Source organism: Aquarana catesbeiana, linkage group LG01 (genome assembly GCF_042186555.1).
Source record: "Aquarana catesbeiana isolate 2022-GZ linkage group LG01, ASM4218655v1, whole genome shotgun sequence".
NCBI classification, from domain to species: domain Eukaryota; kingdom Metazoa; phylum Chordata; class Amphibia; order Anura; family Ranidae; genus Aquarana; species Aquarana catesbeiana.
In genome coordinates, this window is record NC_133324.1 from 87,157,071 (window position 1) to 87,179,618 (window position 22,548).

The 22,548-nt window shown below is 38.9% G+C and overlaps 1 protein-coding gene across 1 annotated transcript in view; it reads left to right on the plus strand.

The window, feature by feature from the left end:
- The window catches only part of WDR70 (WD repeat domain 70), a 455,634-nt gene that overhangs the window by 396,514 nt on the left and 36,572 nt on the right, over positions 1-22,548 (plus strand). The window contains exon 16 of the mRNA XM_073621458.1: positions 464-580. Coding sequence (XP_073477559.1) covers positions 464-580 — 117 coding nt within the window. The remainder of the gene's footprint in view (positions 1-463; positions 581-22,548) is intronic.

The window sequence follows — 22,548 nt, forward strand, 5'->3', positions numbered from 1 at the left end:
TTTCTTTCTAGAATAGGTTTATGAAAAGCAGCTTGCATTTTTTTTTTTTTTGGTGGTCATTCATCATGATACATTTTCAGAGCTGGGTGGAATTACCGCCTAAACCTCGAGACTCCAAGCTGGCTGGGTTCTCGTGTTCCTCCTTGCTTCAGTGACACTCTGATGTTGTGCAGTTTTTGGCCTGCTAAGTAGAATTATGCTGGGGAAATCCTGCCTAAGTATCAATGTTTCCACGCCCAAGAGCTCTACATGTAGACCGATTGTGCAGGAAATCCAAATTAATTTGGCTGAATGATCTTGTTACAGTAGGTCCATGTAAGATGTGTTTTACTTCTGATGCACCGTGTTCTGGATGAAGGGTCAGGGAATATATTTTCTGCTACATCTGCAGTCATCTATATACAACAAAAATGGAAAGATTGTTTCCAGCCCAGCTAATGTGTTCTCTTCTGTCCTCCAACAGCACACGCTCTTCCAATGTTCAGAGAACCTCGGCAGAGGAGTACAAGGAAACAGCTGGAGAAGGATAGGCTGGATCCGGTAAAATCTCATAAACCAGAGCCTCCGGTAGCTGGTCCAGGTAAATCATTTTAATCGCTGCTTAAATGTAAAGATTATCACTCAGTTTGGTTTGATTTTTTTAATTTACAGCAAGGGCTTCTTTACAAAGACAAAGTAATCTCCATTCTCCTTTCTGCCTCCACCTGGCTAACCTATGTTTTTATAAAATAAAAAGTTAAAAAAAAAAATATATATATATATATATATATATATATATATATATATTTTTTTTTTTTTATATATATATATATACGCATACTCACAGCCTGAAATAATTACTTGAATGCACTATGACCAGGCCCTCTGCGGCGACTCTGGTGTTGGTGGAGACCCGTAATAATTAGCTGCTCTAGACTACTAAGCCAACCAGTATTGTTGCTGCCCTTTGCTTTGTGACCTCATGACATAGCCTATTTATGATTAACTGGCCCTGTGAAAACTCCTGTTATGCACACATTCATTAACCAGTGGGCAGCATCCATGTCCGCATAAAGTGCCACTGCAAGAAGGACCCTCCTGAGCTGCAGGCTAAAAGGAGGAAGAATTGGGCTCTGGCCCATCACCTGATCCTAATTTAATGTATGTAACTGGGGCTTTTAGATTTATTTAGCTAAAGTGGTTGGGTTGGAGGGTTTGTTTTTGTCATCATTTTTGTTTTTTTTTATTCTTTGTGTCAACTGTGCATCCAGAACTGCTGGTGTATAGACACAGCCTAACATTTTGTAGCCATTTATTCCAAATTGCATTCAACTGTTTCAGCCTTGTTGGCCATCATTAGTGCAGTGTATGGAGGCCTTGGCTTCTCTGGGGTGATGCTTGGGAACTAACAAGACCGTTTAACATGACAGGATGTGGTAAGGTAGCCTAGAAGGTAGCAAAAAACCCTCCTTAAAACCACTGTGATACACAGCAGGCCCTCCCTCTATAAATCAGAAGATATATGTATGGCTTACTTTAATCACAAATCCAAAAAAATAATTGTTTATCATCTATTTTAGTATTATGGACAAATCAATACAAATCATTCCTTTATCCCTTGGGATGAACTGTGCATCTGGAACAGATGCAACCAATATTCTTAAACCATTGGTTCTTAACTGCATGAACTGTTTCAGGCTTGTTGGCCATCATCAGTTTATGAAGTAAAACCAATGCAAAAAGTAAACTGGACAGGCTAGTGAGTTGGGTGCACTTTCCCAAAAGAAACATGAAGGCTTCCACATCAAACACTGCCGACTACCTGGCCATTATGCAAGCCAGATGTTTCTTACATCAATCAGTATTTTCTGAGCAAGTCACTGTCCTGAAATAAGTATGCAAATTAGAGAATTAACTATAACGTCAGAACTCTTCATCCCAATCTTTGTTTTGAGTCAATGTGTGATAGCTTGGGAGAGGGTCCATATGACAGACAATTGTCAGTAATAGTCTCCATATTTCTTTAAAGCCCAAGTTTAGCTAAAAATAAAAACAGAAAAATCAGCGACATAAGTTTCAAGTAGGTATGATGTGTTTCTTGTGTTCTTCTCCTTTCAGTAGAAATCTTCCTCCATTTTTTTCACCAAAAGTTAAGGAGATACAGAATTTTCTTTTTAAAGTGATACTAAACACACACTTTATGTATATAGATGAAGGCACGTTATTTATTTTAATTGAAAAAAAATACATCTGTATACACTTTTTTCATAATCGATATACAGCTGTCATGCGACCCAGCTTTTTCCCAGCCCATCTGCATGGAAATATCAGTGGAAGGAGCTTCTAGTCCTCTGCTTCCAGTCACAAATACAGCATGTACTGACAGTTTTTAATGATGTGGGTTTAAAGTGGCAGTAAACTCTGTACTGCCACTTGTACCTACAGGTAAGCCTATAATAAGGCTTACCTGTAGGTACTGTGAATATCTCCTAAACTTCTATTGTGAAAAAAAAAACTTGCTAGGCCTTCAGAGCCCGCGCGGGAAACGGCAGCTCACGCGCACATGCGTGGGAATGACGTCATCGCGGGTCTGGCTAATCACATAGCCGGAGCTCGCGAACCCAGAAGACAGACGGGGAACATTTCAGCCCTCTCAGCGGTGACTTTACAGCGCTGGAGGGTTTAGTTTGGGAAAGTGCACCCAACTCACTAGCCTGTCCAGGAGGGCATACTAGCACATTATGCCATTGCCTTGCAGGTTTTTTTTTTTTGGTTTTTTTTTTTGAACATCGCGGTTTACAGCTGCTTTAATGACACTTTAATAGATATTAAATCTAAATATTAAAACATAGAAACATAGTTTTTCAATGTTGTTTATTTAGCCCTGACAATAAGGGGGCATTTATACAAAAACAACAATATATATTACCTTTAAAAAAACAAGAAACTCAAGTTTCCAGTAGTGAACTAAGAGAGGAACCATTGAATACACCAGGCCAACCTGCCCTGTAAACTCATTTTGCTGCTTTGAACACCTAATTCTGAGGCATCCCTTCTGCTGACCAATAATTATCAGCTCCAATCATTAGTCTCTGCTGTCTGTTCGTTCATGTTACTGCTTAGCAAAAAAAAATGTTCCTTTTCTCCATCCACATGGTTGCAGAAAGCATTGCATGGGGGGGGGGGGGGGTATTGTTTTTCATGGATTGGAAATGCAGGGCAATTTAGGAAACAGCAATCACAGGTCAATTGGCTTCAGTATAAATCGCACAAACAGGAAACGTAAGGGGAATACAAAGACACTAAGTTTCAAAAGAGCCAACTTCCCCAAACTACGAACCTGGTTAGAAGGCATGAATTGGGATAAAATCTTAGGAACAAAGAACACGGAGGAGAGATGGGTTTGCTTTAAGAGCATATTAAATAAGGGCATTAGCCAATGCATCTCATTGGGTAATAAATTTAAAAGAGCGAACAAAAGTCCTGTATGGCTTAACTCCAATGTAAAAATGCATATAAAAGCAAAGGAAAAGGCCTTCAAAAAATACAAATTTGAGGGATCATCATCAGCATTCAGACTTTATAAAGAATGCAACAAGAAATGTAATGATGCAATTAGGGCGGCTAAGATAGAACACAAAAGACACATAGAGGAGAGCAAAAAAAATCGCAAGAAATTCTTTAAGTATGTAAACAGTAAAAAAAGGGAGGACAGACCATATTGGCCCCATAAAGAATGAGGAAGGACATCTGGTTACAAAGGATGGGGAGATGGCAAAGGTATTGAATTTTTTCTTCTCAGTCATCACGAGGAAATAGGGGGGGCTTCAGTAACCAAAACGGCAGTGTTTATCCTTATGACACATCACAGGAAACACCTCCATGGTTAACAGAGGACAGAATTAAAATTAGACTTGGGAAACCTAACATTAATAAATCAACTCAGTCAAGTAATTGCCAGACCATTGTTCCTAATTTTTACTGACAGTCTACTGACTGGAATGGTCCCAGGTGATTGGAAAAAAGCCAATGTAGCACCAATATTTAAAAAGGGCCCAAAATACATCCCTGGGAATTACAGACCAGTTAGCCTAACATCAGTAGTATGCAAGCTCTTTGAGGGGATGATAAGGGACTATTTACAAGATTTTAGTAACAAGAACAGTATCATTAGCAGTAATCAGCATGGATTCATGAAGAATCGTTCTTGCCAAACCAATCTATTAACCTTCTATGAGGAGGTGAGTTGCCATCTAGATAAAGGAAGGCCCGTAGATGTGGTGTATCTGGATTTTGCAAAAGCATTTGACACAGTTCCCCATAAACGTTTACTGTACAAAAAAAGGTCCGTTGGACCATAGGGTGAGTACATAGATTGAAAACTGGTTACAAGGGCAAGTTCAGAGGGTGGTGATAAATGGGGAGTACTCGGAATGGTCAGGGGTGGGTAGTGGGGTCCCCCAGGGTTCTGTGCTGGGACCAATCCTATTTATTTTGTTTATAAACGAACTGGAGGATGGGGTAAATAGTTCAATCTTTGTATTTGCGGACGATAATAAGCTAAGCAGGGCAATAACTTCTCCGCAGGATGTGGAAACCTTGCAAAAAGATCTGAACAAATTAATGGGATGGGCAACTACATGGCAAATGAGGTTTAATGTAGAAAATTGTAAAATAATGCATTTTGGTGGCAAAAATATGAATACAATCTATACACTGGGGGGAGAACCTATGGGGGAATCTAGGATGGAAAAAGACCTGGGGGTCCTAGTAGATAATAGGATCAGCAATGCCATGCAATGCCAAGCTGCTGCTAACAAAGCAAACTGAATATTGGCATGCATTAAAAAGGGGATCAACTCCAGAGATAAAACGATAATTCTCCCACTCTACAAGACTCTGGTCCAGCCGCACCTGGTGTATGCTGTCCAGTTCTGGGCACTAGTCCTCAGGAAAGATGTACTGGAAATGGAGCGAGTACAAAGAAGGGCAACCAAGCTAATAAAGGGTCTGGAAGATATTAGTTATGAGGAAAGGTTGCGAGCACTGAACTTATTCTTTCTAGAGAAGAGACGCTTGAGATGGGATATGGTTTCAATTCATACGTACCGTATTGGTGACCCCACGATAGAGATAAAACTTTTTTGCTGAAGGGAGTTTAACAAGACACGTGGCCACTCATTAAAATTAGAAGAAAAGAGGTTTAACCTTAAACTACGTAGAGGGTTCTTTACTGTAAGATCGTCAAAGATGTGGAATTCCCTTCCACAGGCGGTGGTCTCAGCGGGGAGCATCGATAGTTTCAAAAAACTATTAGATAAGCACCTGAACGAGTGCAACATCAGTAACCAAAACTGCAGTGTTTATCCTTATGACACATCACAGGAAACACCTCCATGATTAACAGAGGACAGAATTAAAATTAGACTTGGGAAACTTAACATTAATAAAACATTAATAACATTAATAAAACATTAATAACATTAATAAAATAGAGGGTTCTTTACTGTAAGATTGGCAAAGATGTGGAATTCCCTTCCACAGGCGGTGGTCTCAGCGGGGAGCATCGATAGTTTCAAAAAACTATTAGATAAGCACCTGAACGAGCGCAACATACAGCGATATACAATGTAATACTGACATAAAATCTCACGCATGGGTTGGACTTGATGGACTTGTGTCTTTTTTTTCAACCTCACCTACTATGTAACTATGTAACTATGATTGGGATTGCGAACTGTGACTAGTAGGAGATTCCAGTCCATTTCATAGGGTTTCTGAAAACCCCATTACATCTGGCAATGGGAAAAACTGTACAAGCATTTCTGGCTTTGGTACCCTAGCAATGACTCCTTAGCAGTTGACTCAGTGATTTTTCTTGCAGACTGAAGATTTTATTTACTTATTATATGGATGCCCCATTCATGTTACATATTGAGCATAACCCTTGACTAACTAGAGGAAATTATAGATGACAATGATCCTTTGTCTTTCGGATGTTGCCCAAGGCGAGAGAGCGTTGGTCAGGGTCACAGAGAAGCGGATGTGGTAGCGCACAGTACAGAAAGTGCTCTTGTTCTGTCTGTCCACTCTGCCATCGTAAATGTGGATTTACATACTGCACACCCTGCCAGTTCCAACTTAACAGCCCGTGAAAATCACGTAGCCTTACAAACACATGAGTTTTAAAGGGCCAATGGAACCTAAAGCCCAACTCCATGAAAGTTAAAAAACCTCCCTTGTAATGGAGCTGTGCCCGTACTGCAAGAGTTAACTGCTCGTTTTTGTCTAGGGGGTCCAATCCTCCATTCTCCTGGGTCATGTGTCATCCGTCTTAAGCTAGCCACACTCTAGTACAATTTTTTTTTGAAAATTTTCATTTTAAGAACCCTTGTTCAGTTTTCTAATTGCAACAGGGATCAAATCGATGTTCATTGTCTACCACGGTGACAAGAAAATTCAAAGAAGCGGTATGGAGAGCTTTGTTTGAACAAATGAATTTCTAACATTTAATGTGGTTTTTCTTTTGAGAAAGTCCATTGACTCCAAAATTGAATGTTAAAAGCAAACCGCTTTTGAAGGGATTTAGAATGACACCAAATCATCAATTGTACAGAGCATTTTCATATAAATGTTCATTTGAAAATCTACTAGTGTATGGCCAGCTTAATTTTATTTATTTATTACAGGTACTTATATAGCGCCGCTAATTCACTCAGTTCCTTACATATATCTAGTGCCTTGAAAAAGTATTCATACCCCTTGAAATTTTCCACATTTGGTCATGTTACATTCAAAAAACGGAAATGGATTTTATGTGATAGACCAACACAAAGTGGCACATAATTGTGAAGTGGAAGGAAAATGATAAATGGTTTTCAAATTTGTTTTACAAATAAATGTCCGAAAAGTGTGGCATGCATTTATAATCAGCCCCCTTTACTCTGATACCCCTGACTAAAATCTAGTTGAACCAATTGCCTTCAGAAGTCACCTAATTAGTAAATGTAGTCCACCCATGTGTAATTTAATCTCAGTATAAATACAGCTGTTCTGTGAAGCCCTCAGAGGTTTGTTAGAGAACCTTGGTGAGCAAACAGCATCTTGAAGGCCAAGGAACATACCAGACAGGTCAGGGATAAAGTTGTGGAGAAGTTTAAAGCAGGGTTAGGTTATAAAAAAAAAATATCCCAAGCTTTGAACATCTCACGGAGCACTATACAGATCAGACTTTATGGAAGAGTGGCAAGAAAAAAGCCATTGTTGAAAAAAAGCCATAAGCAATCCTGTTTGCGAGAAGCCATGTGGGGGCACAGCAAACATGTGGTAGAAGGTGCTTTGGTCAGATGAGACCAAAATTGAACATTTTGGCCTAAAAGCAAAACGATATGTGTGGCGGAAAACTAACACTACACATCACCCTAAACACACCATCCCCATTGTGAAACATGGTGGTGGCAGCATCATGATGTTTGGGATGCTTTTTTTTAGCAGGGACAGGGAAGCTGGTCAGAGTTGATGGGAAGATGGATGGAGCCAAATACAGGACAATCTTAGAAGAAAACCTGTTAGAGACTGGGGCGGAGGTTCACTTTCCAGCAGGACAACAAAATTCGGACCTAAATCTAATTTAGAATCTGTAGCAAGACTTGAAAATTGCTGTTCATAGAGGCTCTCCATCCAATCTGACAGAGCTTGAGCTATTTTGCAAAGAAAAATGGGCAAAAATGTCACTCTCTAGATGTGCAAAGCTGGTAGAGACATCCCCAAAAACACTCGCCGCTGTAATTGCAGTGAAAGGTGGTTCTACAAAGTATTGACTCGGGGGGGGGGGGTTGAATACAAATGCATGCCACACTTTTCAGATATTTATTTGTAAAACATTTTGAAAACCATAATTTTCCTTCCACTTCACAATTATGTGCCACTTTGTGTTGGTCTATCCCAATAAAATACATTTATGTTTTTGGTTGTAACATGACAAAATGTGGAAAATTTCAAGGGTTATGAATACTTTTTCCAAGGCACTGTACTCCTGTGCATGGCTTCTCATCCTGCAAAAGCTCACATGATACAATGCAAAATTAATTAATAAGGCTGCCACAATTCAGAAGTGTAATCTCTGCAGTCTACTGGGTGGCTGACTATTTTAACCACTTCCCGTCCGGCCACTGCACATATGTGACTGGGTGGAACAAGCTTCGTTCTGGGAGGATGCACTAACCAGATCGGGTAATCAGCCAAGCCAGAAGTCAGGGATCCAAGTAGAGGAACAGCAAGCAAGATAAAAAGCCAGAAGTTATGTCAGCAAAGCCAGTCTTTAAACAGGAACGCAGGAGATGGTTTCTAGTGACCAAGGCGAAGGCAGGAATGAAGTGAGTTGGAGATCTTTAAGTAGGCGGGACTGAAAAGCAGATCCACAACAGCTGGTTAACTGTGGAGAGAGATGAGAGCTGGCAATTAGCCGACAGCTGAGCGGCCAGCTCGGAGAAGGAAGGGCTGAGCCAGCCCTGACATGCACATGCTTGGTTTGATGTGTATTGCTAGAGCGTTTTTTTTTTTTTTTTGGGAAACGGTGCATGTGTTTAGCACAGGGCCAATTAGCACTGTCTAGACAGAGGGTCAGGGGTCCTAGGGAGTAAGCCTCATAGGGCAGTCAGAGGGAAATGAAAACTCCTCCTACAAGCTTTAACCAGTGCTTGGCGAGACACTAATAGAAGTCACAAGACTGCTATATACTGCTGATGATAAAAGGTAATTATCCATTTATATTTACTAAAATAATTGCATTTCCTTGTTCTGTGTACTGTGGGAGACCAGATATAGTGACCAGACCAGAGTCCTGGGTTTAGTAACACTTTCAAGACGGATTACGTATACAGTGATCATCACTGTAATAGCAATTATAGTTTAAAAAAAACCCTGATCACCTCCCAGAGCAGTACAGTGTCACTGTAAAGCTCGAAAAATGCATGGACTTATTTGGAGCAAAGTTGCATGTTTTTGGTCCCCATAGATTTCAATAGAAGCACCTGAAAATGTCCTTTTTTTGCATTTCTTCTAGTAACTAGATGTTCATTATCTAAAACAAAAACACTCAAAGTCTTAAACCCCTGAAAAGCACATGTAGAAATTTCCCCCAAAAATCATTTAAAAAATGCTTAAAGATGCTCAAGTGTGATTCTGGCTATTTCTTTCAAAGCCCATGAAGAAAGAAATGTCCTGGATAGTAAGGCCTTAAACAAAATTACTACGCCTTTCAAACGTACTTAGGAAGCAGTGCTTTTTGTAAGCACTAGGGAGTAACAACTACAAATAAACAGGGCTTACATTTAATTGCAGAAGACAAAAGCCAGGAACACTTTGCATTGCCAAATAGCACAGGCAGTAAGGTAAGATTTTATGACTGTGTCACCTGCTTTATCGACTAACTTGATGCTTGACAACTGTGAATAAATGATACTGTTCTGTAGGGTCTACACAACAGTCTGATGTCATTAGATTTGCAAATTAATAGCAAATAGAGCCACCAGTCCCGTGCCCTTGAAGGCCTTGTTTACATGTGTGACTGTTTTACCTCTTTTTAGAGGCAGTTGACAGGCGGCTTGGCTGGAAAGCGACATGTTGCCTTCTGGATGCCTGTTTTAACCTATTGAAAGCCGCAGCCCTGTAAACACGCGGTTGTGTCATGTTCCCGTGAACTTGAATGCGTCGCGACCGAACTGCCTGTTTTTACCACCTCTCGGCCACATTTGTAAACGAGTTCTTGTTAAATCCAAGTCTCCACCTGTACCTAAGAAAAAATGTGCTTCTTGCAACATTAAATTATTAAACAGTTGATAAAAACCACAGTGTCAGAAATGTATAGAAACCTTAGTGTGTGAAGAGTTATTTTGTGCCTGCAATTAGCCGCTTTCTAGCATTAAGGACGAACCGATGTCTACATTTCCTTGTCAAAAGAAGTTTATTGAGTATACAATATTATAAAGATACATAAAGTAAGTTTACAAGGATCTATAAAGTAAGCTCATTGTTTTACAGTAGGGTTTATATAGGTAAATATCATGAAATTTCAAATATTAAACATTGGGTTCACGTAAACCTAAATTAAAGATATATATAATTTCCTTAGTTACTTTTGTAGGTATTTAAATGATTTATACCTACTATACATATTGTTTACAAGTAGAGTGTATATAGGTCAAATAAATTCTGATAATGAGCTTTAATCGTAAGGTGGAGAAAAGGAAAGAGAAAGAAGAAGAAAAAGGGTTGAAAGGTAGAGGTATGGTCCACAAGGTTGTCCCGCTCGTCAGATTATTATTCTTTTTAGTTCTCTTTGAAGCCTTAGAATGGGTGTCTCTGTAAGTCATTTAATCTGTTACCATGGCAACAGGACAGAGTCATTGAAGTTTGACAGGAACTGTTGTTTTATCCAAGGATGCCAAAGTTTTTCAAATTTTGGAATTTGATTTTGATCGATGGCTACCATCTTAGCATGGGACATTGTATTATTCATTCTGTGAATTGTTTCTGCTAGTACCAATGTAGGAGATTTCCATGCCTTGGCCACTGTTTGTTTTGCAGCCGTTATTAGTTGGATCATAGGTTTGAATTGAGAGAGTGTTAACCATTCCGGTTTTAGATTAAGTAAAGTTAAATATGGATCTGGTTGTATTATTTTTTTAAATATTTTAGATGCAATCACGAAGACTTCCTTCCAGAAGGTTTGGATTACTGGGCACGTCCACCATATGTGTAAATATGTGCCTATTTCTGGGCATCCTCGAAAACAAAGAGCTGAGGTATTAGGTGAATATTTTGCCACTCTAGCGGGTACAAGGTACCAGCGAGTTAGGACTTTATAATTTGTCTCCAGTGCTAAGATGTTGGGTGAAGATGACTTAGATGTGAGCCATATGTTAGACCAGTCCGTGTCTTCTAAAGTTCGTCCCGGGTCCTCCTCCCACCTCTGAACGTAAGAGGGTCTATTAAGATTTGCTACTCCATATAATTGATTATAAAGTGATGAAATTGTACCTTTAGCAAATGGATCTTTTGTACAGATTGATTCAAAAATGGATAATTGGGATAATGGTGTATCCCCCTTTAGGAATGGTGTATAGAAATTTTTGATTTGGAGATATCTAAATATCTCAGAGTTTGGTAGATCATATTTTTCTCTAAGCGATGGGAATGAAAGGAATGATTTAGATGCTATGAAGTCATTTAGTGTCTGAATGCCTGATGTTGTCCAAGCTTTAAAAGAATTTGGGTAGATCCATGCCGGATAAAAGGCCGGATTTCTGATAAAAGAAAGGAGAGGATTGTGTGGAGATTGTAACTGATATTTGGTTTTTAGTTTATCCCAGAGAGATCAGAAGTGTTTAGTTATGGGATTATGAATTTTAAAGTGGTCTTTAGGATCAAGCCATAATAAATTTGATATTAATAGAGGGTCATTTTCTGAAGCCTCTATAAATACCCATAATGGGATTTCCTGTTTTGCATGGTATTTGGACAGACTGGCCAAATGTGCTGCTCTGTAGTAGTTAGTAAAATTAGGGTATCCCAGTCCTCCTTTATTTTTGGGAAGATGTAGTGTGTGTATAGGTATACGTGGTTTAGAAGAGCCCCATATAAACGAAGTTGCTCTTTTTTGTACTATTCTCAAAAAATAGGAAGGAATTGGAATAGGGAGGACTCTGAATAGATAAAGCAATTTGGGTAGAATAGTCATTTTGATTGCATTAATCTTCCCTATCCAGGATAAAGGAAGTTGCGACCATTGTTTTATTAGATTTGTGATCTGTCTTAATACAGGAGGATAATTGGTTGAGAATAATTTAGAATGAGATGCTGTTAAATGAATTCCAAGATATGGGATTGAATTTTCTGCCCATGTGAATGGGAGTGCAGCCCTAGCCGGGATCAATTCCATGTTTGTGAGTGAAATATTAAGCACTAGGCATTTCTTAGGATTAATCATAAGGCCGGATAGGGCTGCAAATCCATCAAGAGCTGGTATTAAGTTAGGACCAGAGACCTGTGGTGATGATAGAAAAAGTAATATATCGTCTGCAAATATACATAATTTGTATGTAATACCTCCTACTTCAATGCCAGTTATAGTTTGGTTTGTTCTGATGTATTGGGCCATGGGTTCGAGTATAAGGGCAAATAATAAGGGAGATAATGGGCAACCCTGTCGGGTACCTCTTTCGATATTAAAGGCATCAGATTTGTATCCAGCATATTTTATATAGGCTTTGGGTTTATTATATAATGCTTTGATCCATGTTAAAAAGTGGGGTCCAAAACCCCATTTTTGTAATGAATATTGCATATATTGCCAGGATACTGTGTCAAATGCCCTCTTAATATCGAGAGATAGAAAACATAAAGGGATTTTCTGTTTTTTAGCAATATGTGCCAATAACACTGCCCTGCGTATATTATCGCCTGCCTGTCTATTTGGCATGAAGCCTACTTGATCTCTATGTATTAATTTTATTATAATGCTATTGAGGCGTTTTGCTATTATTTTTGCTAATAATTTAATATCGAGGTTTAACAGAGAGATAGGCCGATAATTCACACAGGAAGTATCATCAGAAAGGGGTTTTGGGATCATACAAACAATTGCCATTAGTGTTTCTTGCCGAAAAGAATGTCCATCTAGAAGTTTGTTAAAAGTTTCAGTGAGAATGGGAGAGAGTATTTCTGAGAATGTTTTATAGTATAAAGCCGAGTAGCCGTCTGGGCCTGGTCTTTTGTTAAGTTTTAGGTCTTTTATGGCGTTAGCAACTTCATCTATAGTTATAGGCTCATCCAAACTTTTTGATTCTGAGATAACTCAGGTAAGGTTATTTTTGAGAAGAAGGATTCAGCCTCTGTAGGATTAAATTCATTGTTTGTCTTGTATAAAGTTGCGAGATGTGAGTGAAATTTATGGACTATTTTAACTGGATTACAAGTGTAAACATTTTTTGATAATTTCAAACGTATTGGTTTGAAAGATTTGTTAGTTGAATTTAATGCCTGAGCCAAATATGTACCTGGTTTGTTTGTATTCATGTAGAAATTGTGTTTGGAGCGTTTGAGGGATTTATCAACTGACTCAGTGAGAAATAGATCGTATTCCAATCTAGATTTTTCCAGATGAGATTTTGTACTCTGAGATGGATTATCTTGAAATGATATGTAGGCTGCATTAAAACTGAGTTCTAGTTTTTTTGCTAGATTTTTGCGTTCCCGTTTAAATAGTGCCATTTGTCTTTGTATTGTACCACGCAAGACAGGCTTATGAGCTTCCCACAGTGTTATTGGGGAGATGTCTGTTGTATTATTAATTGATATGTATTCCTTTAAAGCTTGTTCAATGGCCATCTGATGTAGTGGGTGTTTGAGCATTATGTCCGGTAAGTACCACGTTGGGTCATGCGCTTTTGGTATGGCTGAGGCTATAGTAGTGTATACTGCATTATGGTCAGACCACGGAATCGGAATTATATCTGATGCAATAATTTCTGGTATCATTCCTATTGTTAGAAAAATATGATCTATTCTGGTGAAGGTTTGATGAGGGTGCGAGAAATAAGTGAATTTCTTTTTCATTGGGTTACTTTCTCTCCACGAATCTACCAGATTGTATTTGGAAAGAAGTTGAGAAAAAGGTAATCTAGAGGTTATTTTGGATGGTGTAAAAGGTGATTTATCTAGAAATGGGAGGAGGACCTGGTTCGAATCCCCACACATTAACACTGTTCCTATTTTGTGTGTATTAATCACTTGTAATATATGTGAGAGGAATGGTGTAGGTTGTTTGTTAGGAGCGTAGTAGGAAATCACCGTGATTGCTGTATCCATTATATAACCCATGAGTATCAGGTATCTACCTTCTGGGTCTTTAATTTCTGATGATAAGGTGAATGGTGTGGATCGGTGAAATGCAATTAGAGTTCCCCTTTGCTTGGTACAAGCAGAAGCCGTGTAAATTTGTTGATAAAAAGGAGAAATATATTTTGGAGTAGAATCTTTGGTGAAGTGTGTTTCTTGGAGGCATACTATGTGAGCCTTCTTGTTATGAAAAGTACAGAAGGCTTTGGTCCTTTTTTGAGGGACATTTATTCCCTGAACATTCAGGGAAAGTATATTCAGTGGTGCCATGGCAACAGATCAAATAGTTTTGACTTACTTTTTGTTATGCAGAGCTGACTGCGCAGATCAACCTGTGTGGACTGAAGAGATGAATAGATAGAAAAGAAACCAGTGAATTCTGGAGTAAAGAGTAAACAAAAAACATATGAGATTAGATGATACATTGTATAAATTATTTTTTGCAAGTAATCACAATTTACCCGTGAAAGAGAGTAAATATCTCTCTCAGGGGAATAAGTGCCTTCGTCACACTCCCACATAATATGGTTGGGAGAATGAGGAGGGCTAATGGGGGTACACGGATCTTCCGCTTACAGGAGAGAAGTGCTATGTCAAAAGACATCAAAATGATGTTTCATTAATTGGAGTGCAGAATATAGTTTTTGTTGAAATTATTTATTCCAGGGTGGTTGTATATGGTTAGTCTTGCCCTAGGCTAAATAATTCAGTTAGAAAGGTACTGTTAATAACTTTGGTGTTGATGAAGATAGTTTGAATTATTTTGGGATTTTATCCCTTTTAGAGTAAAAAATTACATATTTTATTCATATGTAACTGTTTAGATATGTTAACTCATAAAATTGAGGTTGTATTGCTTCAGATTAGAATAAACAAAAACATAATTCTAGGAACTAGTTAGGTAATAATATATTTGTTTTAAGAAAAGAAAGAAAAAGCTTCCATTACTTCTGGATTATTGAACATATTTGTCCTAAAAAGTAATAAATCTATTGTTATTACCTGATAATATATAACTGAACAAGAATTTCCTTATTTCACTTATATATTCTAAGGCTATATGAATCAGAAGTAATAAGAAATATAACTGGAATGTAACATGATCCCACACAGTGTGTGACTATCAGAATGCAGTTACATTCAGTTATAAATACAGGTTTTTTATAGAGAACCATCTCTTAGTATAATAAATGAAGAGATATCAGGAATTAGGATGTCAGTCCATTGAATCTTCTTGGTCCATGGATAATGTGGCATAACGGCCTCTTTTGTGAGAATGATGATTCCCATTTTGTTCTGAAATTTTCTGAGTGCTGCCTGAAGGTGAAGATGATGCCATTCTTCTGCGTGTGGGGGTGTTGCTGCTTGTGGGTTCTGTCAGATTTAATTTCAAAAGGGTTTGCTGTAGTTCATCTGCTGATCTGCTTCTGTAAATTGTACCTTGGTAGTTAAATCTGACTGAAAAGGGGAAGCCCCATTGATACATAATGTTGTGGCGTTGCAGTTCTATTAGTTGGGGTTTCATGGATCGTCTTTTAGTAATAGTAAGTTGGGATAGGTCAGCAAAAATTTTATAATTGTGTCCTTGAAAATTAAGTTCCTTTTTTTCTCTTGCAGCAATTAGTATTTGTTCTTTCGTTCTGTAATAATGAAATTTTGTGATTATATCACGTGGGGGTCCATCTTTCCTTTTGGCTGTGAGGGCTCTGTGTACTCTGTCCAGTTCTAAACGTTCAATAGGGATATCTGGCTTTAGTTCTTGTGATAGAGCAGTAATAGTAGATTGCAGGTCTGTCACAGTTTCAGGTATTCCCCTTATGCGCAAGTTTGAACGTCTGGCTCTATTTTCGTAATCTTCGAGCTTAGTTTGAAGTATTAAATTCTCTTCTTTTAATTGTTCCAATTCTGTTATATTTTCTTGGGTTGTAATTTCAATTTCATCCATTTTTATTTCTAAGGCTGCGGTGCGGTTTCCCAGCTCTCTTATTTCTTTGGTTAGGCTTTTTGTTATTTGGTCTGAGGTTTGTTTTAAAGCCTTATGAAGCATCTTTTCAAATTGTAATAATATTACTGGGGATGCTGAGGAGGCTTGTGGAGAAGTTTGTGAGAGGATTTGTTCTGTATCTGACTCAAATGGAGAGTCTTGCTGTGACATTTTCTGTCTGTGAGAGCGCCCTGATGCTGTATCTTGTGAGGTGACTGGAGCTGCTTCAGCTGCAGTGAGTGCCTGTGAGCTCTTTGTGAGGTGATTTTTATTTCTGCCACGGTTTCCTCCCAGTACCATATTTTCTGCCCAAACTTTCACAGTTTGTTCCCTGGGGCAAAAAGGTTCAAATGGATACCTTTTAGCCTGCAGGCTCCGCTTTGTCCTTCTCTTCTCTCCTCAGCGGTGCAGAGCTCTAACAATGCATGTCTGCTCCGCTAGGCTCCGCCCATCTCCCCCCCGATGTCTACATTTCAATCACTTAGATCCTTGAGCATACCTAAAACCACAAAGCCAACCAGGTGATGTGCCACCCACATCCACTCCCTCTTCTTTAGTAAAGAGTATGTAAACAGATACAAAATTGATTTATTCAGAGAACATAGTGATGCTAACACAGGACTAAAGCCTGGTACACATGATCAGATTATCGGACGAATGACCATCTGTGTTTTGTTTTTTTTTGTTTTTTTTTGGTTTTTTTTTTTGTTTTTTTTTTGCATGCTAGTCTCCATATCGAAAATTAAGAGGTTATTAAAATGGCGAAAATTCTCATGCGACAGTATTTGTATTGTATTTTTGGACGGAAACTGTACTGCTTAAACGAACATCGTACGATCTGGTATCATACAGAGAAAATTTTCATGTTTTTTCCTTCAGCTAATTTCCGATAACCTGGCGTGATCGTCTCTCGATAGCTGTGTACTAACGATCGGATTATCGTACGATCACTTGCTAAGCCGTATTTTTATATATAGTTACATAAATAATAAATGATTTTCTTATGCTTTTTATAGTTTGGGAGGACAGTTTTGCCCTTATTTCTTTTTTCAGTCTTTGTTGAGATTATTGGTTCAGTGTTTTGGGTATGCACCACACTGGAATTATATCCTATTTGAATTGGTGTAGAACTAGATTAAGTATAGAAAAATGTGATATGGCAGTCTTGAGTTTTTTATTTATTAGATTTTTTTTACATGTCCTTTAAAGACATGGGGATCCCTAAAGAAACATGGATAAAAGAATGGATGTGCTGTTAAATTTTTTGTCCAATAATTATTTGGCCTGTAACGATGAATATTAGCTTACACAAGTGCAAGCACATTTGGAATCAAAAAGATCTTGGAGTCTTTTCACACTCTTTTCAGAGAGACAGGATTTACTGTTGATGCCTCAGCAGAATCAGGATGTGTGCTAAATCTGCAGCTCTCATTCTTCATGCAGAGCCCTGTGGCTCAAATCCTGGCTTGGAGATCCTGCTTCAAAAATTAATCTCTGGTAATCCCTTTTGGAGGGATTTTCTGTTTTGCAGAAGTCTTGGACCGCACAGCTCAAAGAAAGAAGGCTTTTCCCGCCAAACAGAAGAAGGCTCCAGCCAAGTCATTTTTTTTCCTTTTATAACTCAAAAAATGGAGGCCAAATTTCTTAAGTAAGGCCAAGAAAAGACATGCCAGGACAAAGAAAAACTAAGTCAAAAGGAGGAGTTTTGTTTAACAAATCAGCAAGTCCCAGTGACTCACTGGGCCTGATGAAAGGGAGGTTAGGTTGGTTCCTACTGCAATAGCAAAGCATAACCCCAAAGTTCACAATCAGAGACTTATAGGAGAAAGTTGCCTTCTTTAGTTTTCCAATCCCCCACCAGGTTTTTCTGACAATTCTTTCACGGGATCAAGCAAAAGCCTCTGTTTTGATATCGATCCAATGAGAACTAGTAGATTATGCTTTGCGGTTCAGAAACCGTTGGGCAAGTTTCAACTGATCCTACACGGAAGACCTTTGAACTAATACATAAATTACAAAAGTTCCATATGAATTCTATCTTTTCAGCAAAAAAAATATTCTAACACCTTATTGTTACATGGCATCAGTTGATCTAAAGAATGCCTAATCTAATATACCCATACATCTGGCCTTTAAAACAAGACTTTACAATCACTTTCGGGAAATGTCTGAAATATTAGAATATCAGTTATTGATGGACTTGCCATTTCAGAGGATCAGTTGAAGAAGAATCTATCAACAGCCTTGACCTTTCTTCAGGTCTAGGTTGAATTATAAATTGGGAAAAGTTTTGTCTGACTATCTCTCAAAAAACATCTTTGGTAGATGTGGCGATACAGAAGATTTATCTACCCTGAAGAATAGATTGTGAAATTAACTTTGGCTTCAGTAACTCTTCAAAACAATCGACTGATCTGCATCTGCACTGCAATGTTAGTGGGTCTGATGCTATGTTCTATTCAAACATTCCAATGGGGGAAAATCCCCCCTGTTCCTCTTTCTAAAGGTATGGGCCCAAAATCAGACAGTCTGACTATTCTCTCTATAAGAGTGAAAATATCTGGTGGTAGATAGAGACCCCCCCAGTCTCACAGCAGGCCTTCCAGTATCCATGGATTGGAAGCCTCTGAGGCTGATTTTAAAATCCTGAGGTTAATTTCACCAGTAGCTCAGGGTCTCACATGAAGATCCTCTGCACATGTGGGGCCAAGTGTAAAATCTGGTGTTGCTCCCTCTTGTTGCTTGGAACATCGGTTCATATATGAGCTCTGTAATGCAATGAACACGACAAGCTTTGTAAAGAAGCTTGTTAATCATAGTTAAAATGCTCATGGTTTTTTAATGTGCACTACTGTGCAAGCAGCATAATGGATAGATATGAACAACAAAAACCATTCCTTCTTCGATCCTTTTTTTTCTATATGCTGCAAAAGGAGGTTCCCTGTTATATGAGCCATCCTATGAGTTCAGTATAGTCCACACTTGTCATAAACATACAAAGAAGTTTTTGTTATTTCTCTAAACTACCATGTTTAACTTTTTCAGTTACAAGAATTCTTAAAATTTGGTTTGGTTTAGCATAATGAACAACTCTAAGCAAATATTTAAAGGGAGCTAAAAGGATAAAACTGTAAACATGTAAAAGACATCAGCCTGATGTAAATAATCTTATAAATGTGTTTTTAAAAATCTTAAATATGTAAATATTTGTATGTACATGGAATATACATGGAAAATGTACCTGTATTTGTATGGGGGAAGACATATTTGCTTATTTACTGACTTGGGCTTTGCTTTCTGCTTTGCAGGACTACACAATGGTTGTAATTTACTGCTGCTTCTCACAATGCAAATCTGTTAATCAACTGACCCATTGAAAACAATGCACTCCTTGTGTGGCTGATAAAGTGCACCTGGAAAGTTTTTACAGCGCTTCACTTTTTCCACATTTTGTTACATTACAGCCTTATTCCAAAATGGATTAATTTCATTATTTTCCTCAAGTTTCTACAAACAATGCCCCAGAATGACAACATGAAAGAAGTTTGAAATATTTTCAAATTTATTAAAAATAAAAAACGAAAAAAATCACATGTACATAAGTATTTACAGCCTTTGCCATGACACTCACAATTGAGCTCAGGTGCATCCTGCTTCCACTGATCATCCTTGAGATATTTCTACAACTTGATTGGAGTCCACCTGTGGTAAATTCAGTTGATTGTACATGATTTGAAAAGGCACACACCTGTCTATATAAGGTCCCACAGTTAACAGTGCATGTCAGAGCACAAACCAAGAAATGAAGTCCAAGGAATTGTCTGCAGACCTCCGAGACAGGATTGTATTGAGGCACAGATCTGAGGAAGGGTACAGAAAAATGTCTGTAGCATCAAAGGTCTCAATGAGCACAGTGGCCTCCATCATCCATAAATGGAAGAAGTTTGGAACCACCAGGCCTCTTGCTAGAGCGGGCTGCCCGGCCAAACTGAGCGATCAGGTGAGAAGGGCCTTAGTCAGGGAGGTGACCAAGAACCCAATGGTCACTCTGACAGAGCTCCAGCAATTCTCTGTGGAGAGAGGCGATCCTTCCAGAAAAACAACAATCTCTGCAGCACTCCACCAATCATGCCTGTATGGTAGAGTGACCAAGCGAAAGCCACTCCTCAGTAAAAGGCACAGCCCGCCTGGAGTTTGCCAAAAGGCACCTGAAGGACTCTCAGACTATGAGAAACAAAAGTCTCTGGTCTGATGAAACAAAAATTGAACTCTGGCCTGAATGGCAAGTGTCATGTCTGGAGGAAACCAGGCATCGCTCATCACCTGGCCAATACCATCCTCTCAGTGAAGCATGGTGGTGGCAGCATCATGCTGTGGAGATGTTTTTCAGCAGCAGGAACTGGGAGACTAGTCAGGATCGAGGGGAAAGGTGAAAGCAAAAATGTACAGAGACATCCTTGATAAAAACCTGCTCCAGAGCGCTCCGGACCTCAGACTGGGGTGAAAGTTCATCTTCCAACAGGACAACGACACTAAGCACACAGCAAAGGTAACAAGGAGTGGCTACAGGACAACTCTTTGAATGTGCTTGAGTGGCCCAGCCAGAGCCCAGACTAGAACCCGATTGAACATCTCTGGAGAGATCTGAAAATGGCTGTGCACCGATGCTTCCCATCCAACCTGATGATGTTTGAGAGGTCCTGCAAAGAAGAATGGGAGGAACTGCCCATACATAGGTGTGCCAAGCCTGTAACATCAGACTCCAAAAAGACTTGAGGCTTTAATTGGTGCCAAAGGTGCTTCAAGAAAGTATTGAGCAAAGGCTGTGAATACTTATGTACATGTGATTTTTTTTTTTTCCGTTTTTTATTTTTAATACATTTGCAAAGATTTCAAACAAACTTCTTTAACGTTGTCATTATGGGGTATTGTTTGAAGAATTTTGAGGAAAATTATGAATTTAATCCAATTTGGAATAAGGCTGTAACATAACAAAATGGGGAAAAAGTGCTGCGCTGTGAATACTTTCCGGGTGCACTGTATCTAATCTCCTCGTCTATTATGGGGCAGTATGAACAGAATAATGTATCAGCCTTCAGCTGGCTAATCTATAGCTCCCCATATTTAACAGAGTAATAAAAATATAGAAGAGCAAGCATATAAAGATGTGAGTTACATCAACAGTTACGTCAATGTGAACCTGTGCTTAGCCCATACTTTGCAAATACAGGTTCACGTTACACGGCTCCCATCCTCATGCTCTCCCTAACCATTACAAACTTTTATCAGACCACAACTTTTTTGTGTATGTTTGGCATGCTGAGCCACATAGGCTCCCCTAATTGAATTCCTAGCAATGCTATCCCCTGAGATTTCAAAAAGGTTAATGCCACAAGATCTTATGTATGGGTGCATAAGTATTTTTTATTACATCTACAAAAATATCGGCATAAAAATTTTAAACCGCTGAAGAGACCTTGTTTTGAGCCTTTAAACAGCTTTCTCAATCCCAACTTTTTTCTTTCATCTTTGCATAAAGTGTAGAAGGGTTAGAATTTCTATTAGTCTTTACAGATGTAGGTCTACTCCCCCCCCCCCCCCCCCCCGCAGGGGTCGCTGGTAATAGCTGGTTCTTCTCTAATAGTACAAAGGCTGCCCACCACCACAAGCACCAGTCCGTGCACTCCAGCTCCAGTAACTTAAACTAGGGGATGTCTTTTTAAGATGTATTGCTTGAAGAACTTTAAACAGAAGAGGAGTTAGGTCACAAGATACTCCAACTCCAAACTCTGGCACTTATATCTCATTTAGCACACACAGTCACCAGGAATCAGTTCAGGTTCATTACACACAAGTCCCCAGGAGAGCTTGCACAACTTCAAGCTTCCTCCAGACACGGACCAGTGAGGGAGACAAAGAATTCTCCAGACTCGATTCCCTTATGGTGAAGTCCCACAGCCACCTCCTCAGAAGGTCACTTTAGGCCCACAGCCCAGACGCTGCTGAGGCCTCATGTACAACTTCACAGTCCACAGGCTACCTCAGGCAGTAGCCCCCCTCAGGCTTGGAGAACAATCTTTCCAGGGCTTAAGACTTTTTATCACCTCCCCAGCCACCTTCTGGGCACTCATCTTCAGGAATTGGCTATGCCATGATAAATACAGTGGGGAAAATAATTATTTGATCCCCTGCAGATTTTGTAGGTTTGCCCACTTACAAAGAAATAAAGGGTTTATAATTGTTATCATAGATGTATTTTAAATGATAGAGACAGAGGGGTCGATTTACTAAAGGCACATAGACTGTGCACTTTGCAAAGTACAGTTGCACTCTGCAAGTGAAGTTGCCCCAGAGCTTAATAAATGAGCAGAAACTCTGCTGACTCCCATCATCCAATCACGTGCAAGCAAAAATGTAGTTTTTTTTTATTTTCCTTACTCGTGATTGGGTATTCTGCACCTTGAAAAGTGCACATTCTCTTTTGCCTTTAGTAAATCAACCCCATAAAATCAACTAAGAATCCTGAAAAAATGCATGATACAAATGTTATAAATTGAGTTGCAGTTCAGTGAGTAAAATGACTTGACAGCTCTTTGGTCTTGCCCTGATGGTGAGATTTGAATAGAAGAAAGAGATTCTGTGGACAGGTATCTTTTATACACATAATGAGTTTTTGTTAGGAGCAC